We start from the raw sequence: 16,870 nt of genomic DNA, 5'->3' as shown, positions 1-16,870 counted from the left end.
CGAGAAATGTGTCCAGGTACTGAGCATTTCTCCCATAGCTGTGTATACAAGAATATTTTCCATTGAAGGCCCCTCATGTCATCAAAGCTTAAGCGTTTCCATTTTATTCTGACTTCCTTCATAGTTGAGATGCTGTCCAAATCAGCTGTGCTTTTTTTGCTTTTGGGGGGCATTGTCCTCTCAGTGGTGAAAATGTTTGAATGTGATGGTAGGTTTTGCTGTCATTCCCTGTTGCTCTAGTAGGACTTCCCCACTTCACGTTTAAAGGTGTGCCATTAGAGTGTACTTGGAGTTTGTTTTGTTTATTTGTTTACCACATTAGGAATATCCTCTGGATTTTAGTTTATTTAGTCTTTTCGAGACAGTAGGTATGTACTCTGAGTTTATTTTGCTTTGCTTGTTTGTTTGTTTATTTATTTATTTATTCAGACGCCTCCTCTACCTCCCTAGGGCAGCAATTAAAGGCATGTGCCACCATAATCTGAGTGTATTTTAGTTTCTGGACAGGGTTTCACTGTGTAGCCCTCGGTGGCCTCTTCCCACAGACATGCAGAGGGCTGCGCCTCCCCAGTGCTGGGATAAAAGGCCTGTGCTACCACGCCCAGCCATGCTTATTGTCGCCTGATGACGTCCTCTGTATTGATCTACCTGCATTTTATAATCGACTTGAGTTTTCTTTTGATTATGGGAAGATGGTCACTTTGAATCTGCTAGAGTATTTTTTTAACATATTTTCTGTAGTTAGCACATAGCTGAGTTTTTAATGCGATTGGTTTTATTACGAGGATCGTCTAGCCTGTCTAACGGACACAGTTCTGTTGATACATAGCGATGTGGCCCTCAGTCACATTTTCTATCTGGATAACTGGGCACTTAGGCATGAGCGTCCGCTCCCGGGAGAGAATCTCAGTTACACGCAGAACCGGAAGTACCTTTTGATGAAAGGAGGGAGCTTCCCCTTTAAGCGCGCGACCCCGTGGGAACTCCCACAAGCCACTGGGCGCAGTTTTCAGATGGGCTGGCTCAAGTTGCATGCCGGGTTCTCCAGGAAGCGCCGTGCTTCTCCAGGTCTTTGCTTGTGACAACTGTTTTTTCCAGGACCACCGCGCCGGAAGTAGCACATAGGCTTTTGGCTTAGGTCTCCCCAGAGTAAGGCTGGAGGCAGCGGGCTTGGAATGTGTCCGTTCCGGCGGTGGGTTGGGGTAGCGCTCTCTCTCTCTCTCTCTCTCTCTCTCTCTCTCTCTCTCTCTCTCTCTCTCTCTGTCTGTCTGTCTGTCTGTCTGTCTGTCTGTCTACACACCTTATCTGTGTCTCTGCTTGTCGCTTTCTGCTCCTGCTTTCAGGGACACCGGGACTGAAGCAGAGGACCAAGCTTCAGTAAGAGGAGGTCAGGTGTAGAGTGTAAAGGGAAAATTTCCCTGAGGATCAGATTTGAGCTCGGGACTATAATTTAAGGTCGGGGGGGTGTCTCCTAGAAGGAGGGTACTTGTTGAGATCTATGACTTTGTCAGAGCTCTAGCCATTGTGCGTGGTGAAGGGAAAGTGCTCAGTGAGGATGCTCTCACAAATAGTCTGGGATCTCATGCTTCCTCAGACTTCCCTAGTCGGCCATTCAAAAGGAGGGCGGGAGAGGGATGTGGATTCAAGAATGCGTTTGCTCTTTCTGTTGGAGAAACGAGGTTTTGGTTTTAGAATATAGAATCGCAACTGAAGGTGCTCCGTGTAAATTCATACCTCCACCATTGTGTCCCTTACATTGACCCTGCCCTTTCCACTTAGTATTCACAGTACCATTTCAATGACCCTTGACATCTTCTCTCTACAATCTCTTCCTTTTCCCAAGAAGTTGTAAATAGTAATCTCCTGAGGTTAGCTTTAGGGCTTTCAAACTCCAATTTGCTAAATCGATTCCTATTTTGATAGTGTCACACGTGAAATGGCCTTTGATTTTACAGATTTTCTTTCAAAGCAGGGGAAGAATGTAGGTGGTAGATGGTCTGTTCACAGGGGAGGATTTTGGGAGTGGGGAAGTGATAGCACTGAATTTGACATTTTTGAGGACTAGTTAATCTCTCTCCCTCTCCCTCCTCTCCCTCCCCCCCCCTCTCTCTCTCTCTCGTGTGTGTGTGTGTGTGTGTGTGTGTGTGTGTGTGTGTGTGTGTGAAATGAGTAACATTGGCCAGAGCCAGGTGAGCAATGCTGTGGTTGGATGTGGACATGTGGGTCTGTGGTATTCGGGTTGGAGTCTTGGTTCTGTCCCCTCTGTCTCTCTAGTTCTGATGTGAACCTTAGAATGCCTGTGGGTGCAGTGCCACCACACACTAAGGGCCTGGTGAGCTTTAGTTGTTGCTCTGTGAGGCCATTTTGGGTTCATTACATTTTTTTTGCCCCTGGGACAGGGCTAATGTGGATGGGGGCTACGGGCCTAAGGCTTGTTTCTCTAATCATGTATATATTTTACATTCCTCTTTTAAGGAATGTCCTTCACCTTAACGTTAATGACTCCATGATAATCAAAGACAGCATCAGTCTGGGAGACAAAGGTGTAGCTAATGTTTCAGCAAAACCGTAAATGCTGGGACCTTCAGGACAGCCCTTATGGCTGTGGGAAAGAACTCTAAAATCATGGGTTTAAAAACAAACAACTTCTCAAAAATTAAGGATGCAAGATGAATTAATATGAGGGACTTCATGAATGGAAAGCATGGCAGGTGCACTGTGAGCCAACTTCCGGGCAGACACTGAGGAAGGAGATAGAAATTTAGGAAGGACTGCTGGAGGCCATCCCACCCAGCTAAGTTTTTTTGTTTGTGCTTAAAGGGGCAGATAGATTCCTGAGCTCAAGGTCAGCCTGGGGCATAGCTAATTTAGGCCCAGGAGTGGTAGAAATGGTAATTTAAAGACCGGGTTCCAACCAGCTACTTTATCTTCTGTGCTTAACAGAAGTAGGCAGGTCTGTGAATCCTTTTGCAATGTTAAAACGAAGCTATCTCCTAAGAATTAAGAGGCTGGGCTCCGGGGAAGCTGATTCTTAGGATAAACAAAAAGGAACCTGGAGTAAATGACTGGATTGGTATGTAAGATAAAAGACTGGGTTTCTGCTCTGCCAGAGATCTGATGTTCAGAGAAATTTTCTAGAATAGAGAAGTTCTTGGAGAGCTGTCTCCAGCAGATTGTGGAGAGAGAGAGCTTGAGTGCTGTCTGGAAGAACAGGAGAAAGCAGGGTGGAGAGCTGTCCAGTAGAGCTGAGGCTGACGGCTTTGACTAGACCCACTATTTTACTTCGAGTCCTTTGTTTTTTCCTCTCCCAGACACCTCTTCCTCAGAACTCCCTCTCCAACCCAAGACTGGCCCTTGGCAGTCATCAAGTTTCACAGTGTATCTCTTGAACTTTTGTTGTGTCCCTGAACTTTTTGTAGTCTTTGAGCAGCATCTTCCCAACTGTCTTCATTATGGATCTATACCTCTCACTATCAACCAAGATGCTGCAAATCCAGTCTACCCCACTCAAACACTAGTAACCAGCATTTTACTGTTACTAGGAGAAAACCGTTTCAGATTCTAAGTGAGTAATACCATGGGCATTTGTCTGTTTAAAGATTAATTAATTTCCTTCATAATTGTGTGTGTGTGTGTGTGTGTGTGTGTGTGTGTGTGTGTGTGTGTGTATGTGTTGGGTTATGTGTCCATGAGCACAGGTTCCCTCAGAAACCAGAGATACAACCTCCCCTGGTGTTGAGTTGCAGGCGCTGTGAGCTCTCGGGAGACTGAGCTCTGTCCTCTAGAAAAGCCATAGCAGCTCTTAGCCCCTGAGGCATCCCCCAGCCCCAGCGTTTGTCTTTCTCTTTACCTTATTGCTCTTGTTCTCCGTGTGCATCCATAGTGTAGTAAGTGCTTCACTGTGTGTGGACCTCATTCTCCATGTGCTTTGTCCGTTTGTCTGTTGGTGGGGTCGCATGTCACAGCTGTGGGATGATGCTGGAAGGAAGGCGGGAGTGGAAATATCTCCTGGACGTGTGTACAGTGTATAAATATTATAAATATCGTAGAATGCACAAATGTGTGTGGTGGAGATGGCTCAGGGGGTGCAGTGCACACAAGCATGGAGCTGCACAGTGCCAGATGCAGCAGTGCACGTCTGCAGCCCCAGCCCTCCTATGGCAAGACGGGAGGGGATGAGAGAATCCCTGGCAGGATGGCTAGCCCGGTGTATGCAGAGGCAGGAGGGAAGGAAGGATAAAGATTGAAGGAAAATCTGTATGTGAATATTGTGGGCAGAAAAAACTGTATAGTTTTATAAGATTATCAGATGTGTACTTGAGAGGGGCCCATGCTATTGCATGGCTGTAATCTCAGCATGGGGGATGGAGGAAGGAGCTTTAGGAGTTCAGGGCTGGCCTGGGGTACACAAGATTCTATCTCAAAAAACAACTAAACAAACAATCCCACAGTGTTCTGAACCAAGACTTAGACCTGTCAGCTAGAGCACCGGATCCCCATTGGGTGATGGCTGCTCCCCGGTGCAGCATCTCAGGGAGTCTGAGGGTTGTGTGTGCTGCTCAGAGCTTGTGAATAGAGGTCAGTGCTGAGTGTAGTACAGAGCACAGGGTCGTCCTCACACAGTCCATTTACTGAACGTGGGTACAGGATGCTGGCCCTGCCTGAGCACTGCAGCTGCAGCCCCTCCAGCCCTGCTGTGCTTCAGCCCTGAGTGTTCAAAGGAGGCGCCATTTGGATGCTGTAAGCCCCTGCCAGCCTTGATAGGTGGGGTTCCAGTAGGAAGATCTGCTCACAGGAGGAGGAGCGGCCCAGGGGCAGGGCTGGCTGGATCTCAGGGTGGAAGATGGGGTCCCTTCTGCTGGCATCTCCTGGAGGAAGTTCAGGGCAGACATGTGTATGCCCTGCACTCCCACACTGACCCTCTGTAATGCGTTGTCTGGGTTAGGAGAGGGTGGGCTTTGTGTAGACTCCTGTGTGCTGCTAATCTGTGTGTGGGAGGCTGTGAGTGGTTGGAGGGGAGAGAGTGAGTGGGGATACTTGAGGAATAAATGTAGTTGTTGAATCACAGTGACAGAAGTCAGCCTGGGAACATCAAGTCACAATCCAATGACAGGCTTTCTTTTTGTCCCCAGGGGAAGAAGCCTGAAGAAGAATGGCCAGCTCCAGTTCTCAACACGTGGTCTGTGTAAGTTGGTTTTTTCTCCTTGACACAGGGGGACTTTCAGCTTAGGTGACTCCTTCCTGTCTTTCCCTCTTGAAGCTTCCCAAGGATCTGGAGTCCCCCAGCCCAGTCTGTCCCTTTACAGTGAGGGTTGGCAGGTCTGAGCACTTCCTGTGGGTTCCTCTTCCCAGCTGGTACTGGGTTGTCTTTGAGTGCATTCCTCCAGGTGCTCTCTGCTTGGTCTGTGCTCAGGAAGGACTGTCCCTGCAGTGGAGGTGTCAGTCCCACAGGGAAACCGGGGGTTTGAGGGCCTCAGAGCTTTGAGGTGGTGGCCTCATTTGACTGCCCTGGGAAACCTTATTGACATCTGTGTGTTGTCAGGCTGATGACCCAGTGCATGAGAGTGAGTGTCCCCTGTGTATGTGTGAGGAGGTGACCTGCTTGAGGAGGCTTTAGGAGAGAGTTCAGTGATCAGAGGGAAAGGTCATCCAGGCTGCGACAGGGAGGTGATTGCACTCAGGGAAGACCTGAGGCACATTGTCACCTGGAAAGTGTTTTTAAAAAAGTATAAACAGAAAAGGTTAAACCTAGTATGCATTTAACATGGACTCCTGTATAGTCTGCTTATGGACTCGTACATAATTACAGAAATCATTCTCATGACAGCAAATCTTTATGTCATCCGATATCATAATAAACTCAAGGACCCACCGCATCCTTCTGTAATTCACCCTGACCCCAGGTGACATTTCTCTTCTGTCAACCTGAAGGATGTGGCTGGAGTGGGAGGCACATTATTGGATATGTGGGGAGGGCACAGTCGTGGTTTATGGGGACCTCGTGCAGTCAGGGGCCTTGAGCATTTCCTTATGGCTCCCTTCCCTCGCCTGAATTCCTCTCTTCTGTCTTTCCATCCTGAAAGCTTCCCCATTTCACTCTTCTGTGTTTGCTCTTTCAGGGGTCAGTGACATTTAGGGATGTGGCTGTTGACTTCTCTAAGGAGGAGTGGGCCTGCCTGGATGCTACTCAGAAGGTCCTCTACAGGGACACAATGTTGGAGACCTACCGCCACCTCGTCACAGTGGGTAAGGCCTGTGCCCCATGAATGGGGGATGTGTCCTCTACACTGTGTGCTCTCCTCACTCTGAGTTAAAAGACAGCCCCATGTTCCCAGTGGTAGCTGAAGCTGGGATGGTGGCTGATTCCTCTCATTGCTTCACTGAGAAGACTGGGGCAGGAAGGTTGCTGTGAGTTCATCATCACCCTCAGACACATCCTGAGCTCTAGGCTAGCTTAGTCTATAGGGTGAGGCCTTGTTTCAAACAAAACAAAATAACACAGAATAAAATAAATACAGAGATAAGTCCATAAATATATTCATGGGTTAGAGAAATAGCTTGATGGTTAAGAGAATCACCTGCTCTTATAGAGGATCCAGATTCAATTCCCAGCCCCACAAGGTGACTCACACCATGTGTAACTCCAGTTTGAAGGGATCTGATTCCCTCTTCTTGCCTCCATGGGACACATGCATATTTTCTGCTTGCTCATGCATGCAGAACAATCCTTACATACACATAGAATAAAATTTAATCAATAGCAATTTAAAACAGTGAGCTGGTTTCCACCTTCTTCCCAAAGGAAGGATGTAAAGTTTGTTGGGTTGAAAATAGGACTTCATGAAGCACCTGCTTGCTTTCCCACCCCTTGTTTATCCTCTCAATTTCTAGGTTCAGTGAGAGACCTTGTCTCAAAAACTAAAGTCTACAGCAGTCAACAAAGACATATATCACTGGTCTCTGGCCTATAGACACATACATACATGCATGCATGCATGCCTACCTACACACATACATATCCTGTACATGCACAACTAAGTTACAAGAGCTGTTATGATTTACTTACCAGCGAATTAGTGGAGTTGATTCAAAACAGAAGTAGACACATTCTGTTTTCTTCTGTGAATACTTCCTTTACCTGCTTTGTAGGTTGTATGGTGTGACGTTTGTCTTTTCATTGAGTAAATCTGTGAGAATGAGGTATAAATGTTAACAACGGCAATCTGAAGACCAGTAATGATAACAGTTTACATGGCTGGGGTGGGTAGACCACGCCCCCAGCATGCTCAAGGCCCTTGTTCCTTCCCCAGCATTACTAAATAAATACATGGAAAGTTAAAAAAAATAATGATTTTTGTATTAGTGTAAGTCAGAGAATCGTCCAAGTATTTGAATATAGTATTGTACTGGCTGGTTTTCTGTGTCAGCTTGACACAAGCTGGAGTTACAGAGAAAGGAGCCTCTCGTGAGGAAATGCCTCCATGAGACCCAGCTGTAAGGCGTTTCTCAACTAGTGATCAAGGTGGGAGGGCCCAGCCCATTGTTGGGGTGCCATCCCTTGGCTGTAGTCCTGGGTTCTATAAGAAAGCAAGCTGAGCAAGCCAGGGGAAGCAAGCCAGGAAGTAACATCCCTCCATGGCCTCTGCATCAGCTCCTGCTTCCTGACCTGCTTGAGTTCCAGTCCTGACTTCCTTTGGTGATGAGCAGCAATGTGGAAGTGTAAGCTGAATAAACCCTTTCCTCCCCAACTTGTTTCTTGGTCATGATGTTTGTTCAGGAATCAAAACCCCAAGACAAGTGTTAAACAACCCTATCACATAGATAGCATGAACCCAATCTAAATTTTTATCTGTTGTTATTACTAAAACATTTCATTGGTCTCACATAGTGCAGGCTGGCTTTAGACTCGCTGTGAAACTAAGTCCAACCTTTTGCTTATCTGCCTGTTTCACTCTTCAAGAGTTGTGGCTATATGTGCCCCTCCATTTCTAGTCATTAGATGTGAAAATCGAGCATAGAATCCTACGGCTTTGCTAGATGAATGTCATCATAGTGAGCTACAGAGACGGCGTCTACACCACACAGTACAGCCTTCAGGTTCATGTTCTCACTACTCCATTACGCTTTCCTCTTACGTGAAAAGCGCCTGTCTGCATTTAAAGGAGATTAAAACTTCAATTTGAAACAGGTGGTTTCTTGCCCAAGTTGTTTCTTTCCCCCATCTCTGAGGTCTTTTTGAAGCATTATTTTGGCTTTTAATATTTTTTTTGTTTGTTTTTTTGGAGACAAGGGTCTTGCATTGCAGCCCAGAGCGCTGGGCTTGCAGGCACGATCTACTGTGTCAAGCTGTATAGACCTATATAATAAATAATTCTGTATTTTGAAGATCTGCATAGGCAGGGAGTGCCATGGGGGCACACAACCTTCAGTCCCAGCATTTGGGAGGCAGAGAAGGCTGATCAAGTAAGTTCAAGGCCAGCTGGGTCCACTTATCATGTTCTAGGACATCCTGGAATTATTAGATTGAGTCTCAGTAAACAAACAAATAAATAAGTGTATACACAATAAGTCATTTCTTTCTCTTTTTTTAAGTGGGGAGTTGCCTTTCCAAGCCACATCTGATCACCTTACTAGAGCAGGAGAAAGAGCCCTGGATGGCTGTGAAGGAAGAAACAGACAGGCCGAGCCCAGGTGAGTAAGAGGGAGGTGAGCCTGCAGCCCTGCCAGGCACAGCTTGTGGTCAGAGAGGCTCCACAGAGCTGACACTGGGTTTGACAAACTTCCTTCAGAGCCCCAGGGTTTGTGGGAAACAAGGCTGAGCCCTGGGAAGGAAGTCGGGGTCAGAGCAGAAGCTGTCAGAGGGGCTTCTGTCTCATGAATCCCTTTAAGTTGTTCTTATTTTCTTCCCTCCTACTGGAGCAGGTGCTGTCTTTCTTTATAACCTTTAAAAGTATTTCATCATTGGTTGTGTGTGTGCACACATGTGTGCGGGCATCCAAAGAGGCCATAGAGAGGGTCAGCTCTCCTGAGGTTGGAGTTGTAGGTGCCTCAGCCAATTGAGTTTGTTGTTGAGACTTCTCGTTGAGATCTTCATCCTGTTTTCTAATTGAGTTATTGTTCTGTAGCTATATAGATCTTTTTTTAGATCTTAGGCCTTTGTTGGATATGTAGCTGTTAAATGTTTTTTTCCTTCTGTAGGCTGCCACTTTGTCCAAATGACAATGCCCTGTGCAGTGCCAGAACCCTTCAGTTTCACAATGCCCCATTTCCTAATTCTTACTCTCCAGGACTGTGTCTATGAGGCTTTGTTCAGAGCATGGTTTCCTGTGTCAGTGAGTTCAAGTCTATTCCCCACTTTCTCTTCCTTCAGGTTCAGTGTACCTGGTTTCACGATGAGATCTTTGATCCCTTTGGAGTAGAGTTTTGTACAAGGTGATGATTATGGATCTGTTTGCACTCGTGTGCACGTAGCTGTACTTTGGGAATGGCCCCATTTATTGAAGATGCTGTCTTTCCCAGTGTGTATTTCGTCAACTGCCCCATAGGTGTGTGGATTTATCGCGTCCATTCACTTCCCTTGATCAATGTGTCTTGTTTCTGTGACAGTACCCTCCCGTGTTTATTACTATAGCTCTGTAGAACAACTTGATTTGGAGATGGTAATATATTCTGTAGTTTTCTTACTATTCAGAATTGTTTTCAGCTATCTCAGGATTTTTGGATTAAAGTTGGCCTTTCATGGCATGTGAAGAATTGTATTGGGATTTTGATGGCGATTACATTGAATCTGTAGATTGCTATGTATAGGATGGCCAGGTTGACTATATTAATTCCTATGATCCATGAACATGGAAGATATTTCTATCTTCAATTTTTTTTTCAATGTCTTACAATTTTTATCATACAAGTCTTTCACTTGCTTGGTTAGAATTACTCTATGGTATTGTATATTAGTTGAGTCTATCGTGAAATGTGTTGTTTCTCTGATTCTTTTTCTCAGTTCTTTTGTCTTTTGTACCTAAAGGAGTTACTGATTGTTGTGAGCTAATTTTGTATCCAGCTCTTTGCTGAGTGTGTTTATCAGTTGTAGGAGTTCCCCATTGGAGTCTTCAGGGTCACTTTTGTATGCTGTCACATCATCTGCACGTCTGGATACTTTGGCCTTTCAATTTGCATTCCTTTGCTCTCCTTCAGTTGTCCTACTGCTTTAGGTAAAACTTCAAGTACTTTACTGAGTAGGTATGGAGAGTTTGGACAACCTTGTCTTTTTTTTTTTTTCTGGATTTTAATGTAATTGCTTTGAGTTTTCTCTGTCTTTGGGCTTGCTGAACTCTGCCTCTATTAGGTTGCAGTATGTCTGTCCCTTGTATCCCTAATCTCTCCAGGTCTCTTTCCTGGAGGAGTGTTGAATGTTGTCAAAGATCTAATGAGATGATCCTGTTGCTCTAGTCTTTCCTTTTGTTGATGTGGCAGATTACATTTATTGATTTATGCCTATCAAACTGACCCTGGAACTCTGGCATGGATCCTACTTGATCATGATGGATGGTAGTTTGGAGTGTTCTTGAATTCTGTTTTCAAGTATTTTTGTATTGAGAATTTTTGCATCTATGTTCATCAGGGAAATTGTTGTGTAGTCTCTTTGCTGAGTCTGTGCATGGTTTGAGTGGGTTTCAGGGTGCCTGTGGCCTCATAAGAAGAACTGGTCAGCTCTCCTTGTATTCTTTGAGCAATAATTTTAGGAGTATTGGCATGAGCTAATGTCATCTGGCCCTTTCCTTTTTTTTTGGAAGAGTTTTAACTACTGATTCTATTTCACTAGGGGTTGTCTGATGGTCTAAGTTGCTTATCTAGTCTTCTTTTAACTTTGTCAAGTGGTAGGAATTGGAAACATCACTCAATTCTTTTAGATTTTCCACTTGGTGGAGTTTAGGCTTTTATTGCATGTCCTAATGAATCTGGATTTCCCATGTGTCTTGTTATGTGTGTAGTGACAACTTTTGAGAATTCTGAATTTCTTGTTTCCTTTGAAAACTCAGAACTATTATAAGAGTGTGCTTTTATTTTAATCACAGTGTGCGGAGGTGGGGCTGCTCTGCAGCCTCTGCAGCCTCTGACCACAATTTGCCCTGTGCTCAAGCAGAGTGGTGGTTTTGTCAGCTGCAGATGCTTTCTTTGATTGTGTAAACGCTGGGATTCTGGGGAACATCAATAGTAGGGCCCCAAAGAGGTGTGGTGGTTCCTTTAGGGAAGTTGGTTTCTCGTTGCTATTAGCCATGGTCCAAGAAGAAACAATGAAAAGAAACTAGATTCAGGGATTTTCTAAGTTCTCTCTCCCCTATAGCCTTGTCTCTCTCCTATCAAGTGTTCGTGGGTGAAGCCTGCAGGGTGTGGTTGGATGCTGGGGGTGGGGGCAGATAAAGGTTGGGAAAAAGAACTCACAAAGTAGCAAAGACCAGCTACAGTTAATGTCCTTCCTTCATCTCTAGTTTTGTTAATTTGAATCTCCCTTTTCTACCTTTAGATAATTTGGCTTAGGGTTTGTCAGTCTGATTTTCTCAGAGTCAACTCCTTGTTTCATTGATGCTTCGTATCTTTCCCCCCTTTGCTTCTCTTTTATTGATTTCAGCCCTGAGTTAATTACTTCTTACACTCTATTCCTGCTGGGTGTAATTTCATCTTTTTGTTTATTTGTGTTTTTTTAGTTCTTTTTTTTTTTTTTTTTTTTTTTTTTTTTTTTTTTTTTTTTCGGAGCTGGGGACCGAACCCAGGGCCTTGCGCTTCCTAGGTAAGCGCTCTACCACTGAGCTAAATCCCCAGCCCTATTTGTGTTTTTTTAAAAGATTTATTTATTTATTATATATGAGTACACTGCCGCTGTCTTCAGACACACCAGAAGAGGGCATCTCATCTTTTTTTTTTTTTTTTTTTTTGAAAGATTTATTTACTTATTTATTATAAGTACACTGGTACACTGTAGCTGTCTTCAGACACGCCAGAAGGGGGCACCAGATCTCATTACAGATGGTTGTGAGCCACCATGTGGTTGCTGGGATTTGAACTCAGGACCTCTGGAAGAACAATCAGTGCTCTTAACCACTGAGCCATCTCTCCAGCCCGGCATCTCATCTTTTTGTTCTAGCACTTTTTGTTCGGGTATTGTTAGGATGAGGTCTCTCTGATTTTTTTTTTTTTTAAATGAAAGTACATAGTGCTCTGAACTTGCTTCTTAGAACAACCTTCGCCATATCCTGTAAGTTTGGATGTGTTGTGTGTTCATTTTCATTTAATTCTAGGAAGTCTTTAGTTTCTCTCTTAATCTCTGTCTTGACCCAATTTTCCTTTTTTGTTGTTGTTGTTTTTTTTTTTAATTTTTATTACATTTATTTACTTTTTCACTTTACATCCCAATATCAGCCTCACTCTCCTCTCAGTACCCTCTTACACAGATCCTTCCCCATTCCTCCCTACCCTTCTCCCTTGACATGGGGGGAGCCCCTCACTAGGTATCACCCCATCCTCTCCCACTGAGGCCAGCTAAGGCAGCCCTGTTAGGGGAACAGGATCCACAGGCAGGCAACAGATTCAGGGACATCCTTCACTCTTGTTGTTGGGAACCCTCATGAAGACCAAGCTGCTTATCTGCTACATATGTGCAGGGGGCCTAGCTCCAGCCTGTGCTCTCTCTCTGGTGATTCAGTCTCTGGGAGTCCTCAAGGGTCCAGGTTAGTTGACTCTGTTGGTCTTCCAGTGGAATCCCTGTCCTCTTCTGGTCCCTCAGTCCCTTAACCCCTACTCTTATACAAGACTCCTTGAGCTCCATCTGATGTTTGGTTGTGCATCTCTGCACCTCTTTCTATTGGCTGCTGTGGGGAGCCTCTCAGAGGACAGTTATGCTAGGTTCCTGTCTGCAAGCATAACAGAGTATCGTTAACAGTGTCAGGGGTTGGTTCTTGCCCATGGGACGGGTCAATTTGGGGCAGTCTTTGTTTGGCCTTGCCCTCCTGCTCTATCTTTGTTCCTGCATATCTTATAGGTAGGACACATTTTGAGTCAGAGATTTTGTGGGTGGGCTGCTGTCCTTATCTCTTCACTGAGAGTCTGGCCTGGCTATAGGAAGTGGCCACTTCAGGATCCACATCCTCCACTGCTAGGAGTCTCAGCTAGAGTTGCTCCCATGGACTCCCGGGACCTCCCCCATCCCAGGTCTCTGGCAAGTCCCTCCACCGCCACCAATTTTCATTCTCTCTCCCCTGCTCTCCCTACATATGACTCCCTCCCCTCCCCATCCTCTTTCCCATCCAGTCCCATCCCTCCATCCTCCTCCAATATCTATTATATTTCTCCTTCTGAGAAAGATTAAAAAATCCTCCCTTGGGCTCTCCCTGTTACTTGGCTTCTTTAGGTCTGTTGATTATGGCGTGGTTATCCTGTACTTTATGGCTAATGTTCACCTATAAGTGAGTTCACACCACATATGTCCTTTGGGGTCTGGATTATCCCACTCAGGATATTTTCTAGTTCCATCCATTTCCCTGAAAAATTTAAGATGCCCTTGTTTTCAATAGCCGAGTAATATTACACCGTGTAAATGAACTACGTTTTCTTTATCCATTCTCTAGTTGAGAGATATCTAGGTTATTTCCAATTTATGGCTCTTACTAATACAGCTGTCATGAACATAGTTGAGGAAATATCCTTGTGGTGTGGTGAAGCATCTTTTGGGTGTATGCCCAGGAGCAATATAGCTGGGTTTTGAGGCACAACTGTTCCCAATTTTCTAAGAAACTGCCAAATTGATTTCCAGAGTGGTTGTACAAGTTTACATTTCCACCAGCAGTCGAAGAGTGTTCCCCTTGCTCCAAAACTTTGCCAGCATGTGATGTCCCTTGAGTTTTTGATCTTAGCCATTCTGGTGGACTCTCAGAGTCATTTTGATTTGCATTTCCCTGATGACTAAGGATGTTGAACATTCCTTTACATGCTTCTCAGTCATTCGAGATTTCTCTGTTGAGAATTCTCTGTTTAGTTCTGTGTCCCATTTTTTAAATTGGGTTATTTGGTTTGTTGGCACCTAACTTCTTGAGTTCTTTATATGTTTGGGATATTAGCACTCTGTCAGATACAGTATTGGTGAAGATCTTTTCCCTATCTGTAGGATGTCTTTTTTTCTATTGATGGTGTCCTTTGACTTACAGAAACTTTTCAGTTTCATGAGGTCCCATGTATTAATTTTTGATCTTTGAGCCTGAGTCATTGGTGTCCTCTTCAGGAAGTTGTCTCCTGTACCAACATTTTGAAGGCTACTCCCCAGTCTCTGTTCTATTAGATTTAGTGTATCTGGTTTTATGTTGAGGTCTTTGATCCATTTGGACTTGAGTTTTATGCAGGGTGATAAATATGGTTCTATTTTCATTCTTTTTTTTTTCTTTTCTTTTTTTCGGAGCTGGGGATCGAACCCAGGGCCTTGCGCTTCCTAGGCAAGCGCTCTACCACTGAGCTAAATCCCCAACCCCTATTTTCATTCTTCTATATTCAGACATCCAGTTAGACCAGCACCATTTGTTGAAGATGCTCTCCCGTTTCCATTGTATGGTTTTGACTTCTTTGTCAAAAATCAAGTGTCTGTTGGTGTGTGAGTTTATTTCTGGGTGTTCAATTTGATTCCATTGATCAACCTGTCTGTTTCTACTACCAATACCATGCAGCTTTTATTACTATTGGTAATAGAAAGTTTTGCTGGGAATAGCATCTGTGATCTCTGAGACTCTGTAAAGTATCTGTCCATTCCTTTCTGACTTTTCGAGCTTCCAAGAAGAAGCCATTATAATGTATTATTCCATTAAGTTGCCTCTTTTCTTGGTCTGTGTCCTCTGTGGCTTTTCACAATCCTTCTTTGTCCTGTGTGTTTAGTGTTTTGGTTATTATGTACTGACAGGACCTTCATTTGTTCAGTCTACTGGTGTCCAACATGGTTCTTCTACATTAATAGGCATGTTATTCTTTAGGGTACGAGGATTTTCTATGATTTTGTTGAAAATATTCCCGTTGCCTTTAACCTGGGTTTCTTCTCTTTCCTCTAGTCTTATTCCTAGATTTTGTCTTCCCATTGTGTACTTGATTTCCTGGATGATTTGGGCAGGATTTTTTTTAAGGTTTGCATGAGGGTGTTCATCTTTTCTATTGTGTCTACAATACCCAGATTCTCCCTACTGTCTCTTGTATTCTGTTGGTGAGACTTGCCTCTGAGGTTCCTGTTGAGTTCCTAAGTTTTGTAGTAAAAATGGATCTCAGTTTTGGTTTCCTTTATTGATTCTAATTCTGCTTTCAGATCTTGAACTGTTTCATGCATTTCCTTCCACTGTTTGTGTTTTCATAGATTCCATTATGGGATTTCTTTCTCGTTAATATTCTATCCTATGTATGAAAGCGATTTTAATGTTTTTCTTGTGCTTCAACTGGGTTGCAATACTGTGGAGGTAGGGTTATTGGGCTCTAGTGCACGCATACAGCCCTGACTTTACAGTGTTTTCATGCTGACATTGATGCATGTGCCTTTGGGAAGACTATATTTCCAAGTGCTGATGTCTGGTCTTGTCTTTGTTGGGTATAGTTTTTCTTCCCCCCTCAGGATTTATTCAAAAACCTTTACTAAAAGATGTATGTTTGGATAAAGTGGCAAATTGTGGGTACCTTTGGCGGGCCTGTGCCAGAGTATGTGGCTAAGAAATTATACCACACACTTGATCTAGTGTAAGAGCTTCATTGAGGGTTGGTAGTGTAGTGTGATTTATCTTGTGCTCCTGGCCCTTTAAAGGATCTCCAATTGCTAGTCAACTGGCCTTTTAAGAAGTCTTTGCTGTTAGAACTGCTTGGCCCTATGACCTTCACTGTAGGATATAAAGCAGAGGCTGAGAACAGAGACTGAGCAGGGTGAGAGGAGGAGGCAGTGAGGGCAGAAGATATTGTTAGGAGACAGCTGAGCCAGGAGAAGCTGAGCTGTGCGGATAGGGTAGACCAGTTGTTATAGTTTGGAGCTGCTAGTACTGGGAAAACTGGGAGAGGGACTGTCTAAGCACACTGTTGGGGCTCTGAGGAAGGAATGGCTGGGAGAAAGTTTTGAAGGGATTGGGCTGGAAACTGGGAGGAATGGGTGGGAAACAAGTTAGATTGAGGGATCATTCTCTGTGTCCCCCCTCTATCCTTCTTGCTCTCTCATTTAGTGTTAGGGGTGAAACTGGGGAGCTAAAGAGTGGGAAAAAGAATCCATAAACTAGCAATGACCAGCTACATGGCTGAAATTGAAAGGCTGTCACCAGTGGAGACATAGCGAATGGGTAGAAACAGAGGGACAGAGAAAAATGAATAAGACAGAGAGGAAACTGGGGTAGCTGGGACCTTTTATAGGCCACACCTGGCACACCTGGTGGCTGTTTGTGGTGACATAAGATGCTGCTGCATCCCCCCAAGGACAGGCTAGTGGAAATGTCTGATCGCTGTGTATTTCAAGTAGCATGCAAATAAACATGTAAGATTATTTCAGTACAGTTATAATCTGGTTAAGCAGACCTGAGACAGACATTTGCCCACTGTGTGGGTTTCTTTTTCTACAACCCTTCTCCACCATTATTCCATCCTTCCAACTGCCAAACACTAGGATAAAAAGAATGCTAGAGGGGAAAAGGAGTGTGGATATCCTTAGACATATCCTGCTGATTAAGGGCTTCGAGTTTCTTGAAACAACTTTGATCGTGGCTGCTAGGATATCCGATTTCTTTTTCTCTCTTTGTGTGCAACCACTTGACAGATCACAAGATCAGCAACCAAAAGCAGGAGCAGCACCTCCCTCAGCACCTCTGGGTGCTGTAGC

The 16,870-nt window shown here is 44.4% G+C and overlaps 1 protein-coding gene across 2 annotated transcripts in view; it reads left to right on the top strand.

Annotated features, from left to right (window-relative positions):
• The first annotated feature begins 966 nt into the window (after nt 1-966).
• The window catches only part of LOC102553760 (zinc finger protein 59-like), a 41,037-nt gene continuing 25,133 nt past the window's right edge, over nt 967-16,870 (top strand). The window contains exons 1-4 of one of the 2 annotated variants that reach the window (XR_010059898.1): nt 967-1,149; nt 5,133-5,185; nt 6,120-6,246; nt 8,593-8,691. Coding sequence is in view for 1 of the 2 variants with exons in the window: in XM_008759210.4 (XP_008757432.2) it covers nt 5,153-5,185; nt 6,120-6,246; nt 8,593-8,691 (259 nt within the window). In the remaining variant the exon portion in view is untranslated. The remainder of the gene's footprint in view (nt 1,150-5,132; nt 5,186-6,119; nt 6,247-8,592; nt 8,692-16,870) is intronic. The other variant, XM_008759210.4, reaches the window with a different exon arrangement.

Source organism: Rattus norvegicus, chromosome 1 (assembly GCF_036323735.1).
Source record: "Rattus norvegicus strain BN/NHsdMcwi chromosome 1, GRCr8, whole genome shotgun sequence".
In the NCBI taxonomy this organism is placed as follows: domain Eukaryota; kingdom Metazoa; phylum Chordata; class Mammalia; order Rodentia; family Muridae; genus Rattus; species Rattus norvegicus.
Note: the sequence above shows the minus strand (reverse complement) of the source record. Positions and strands in the feature narration are given on the sequence as shown.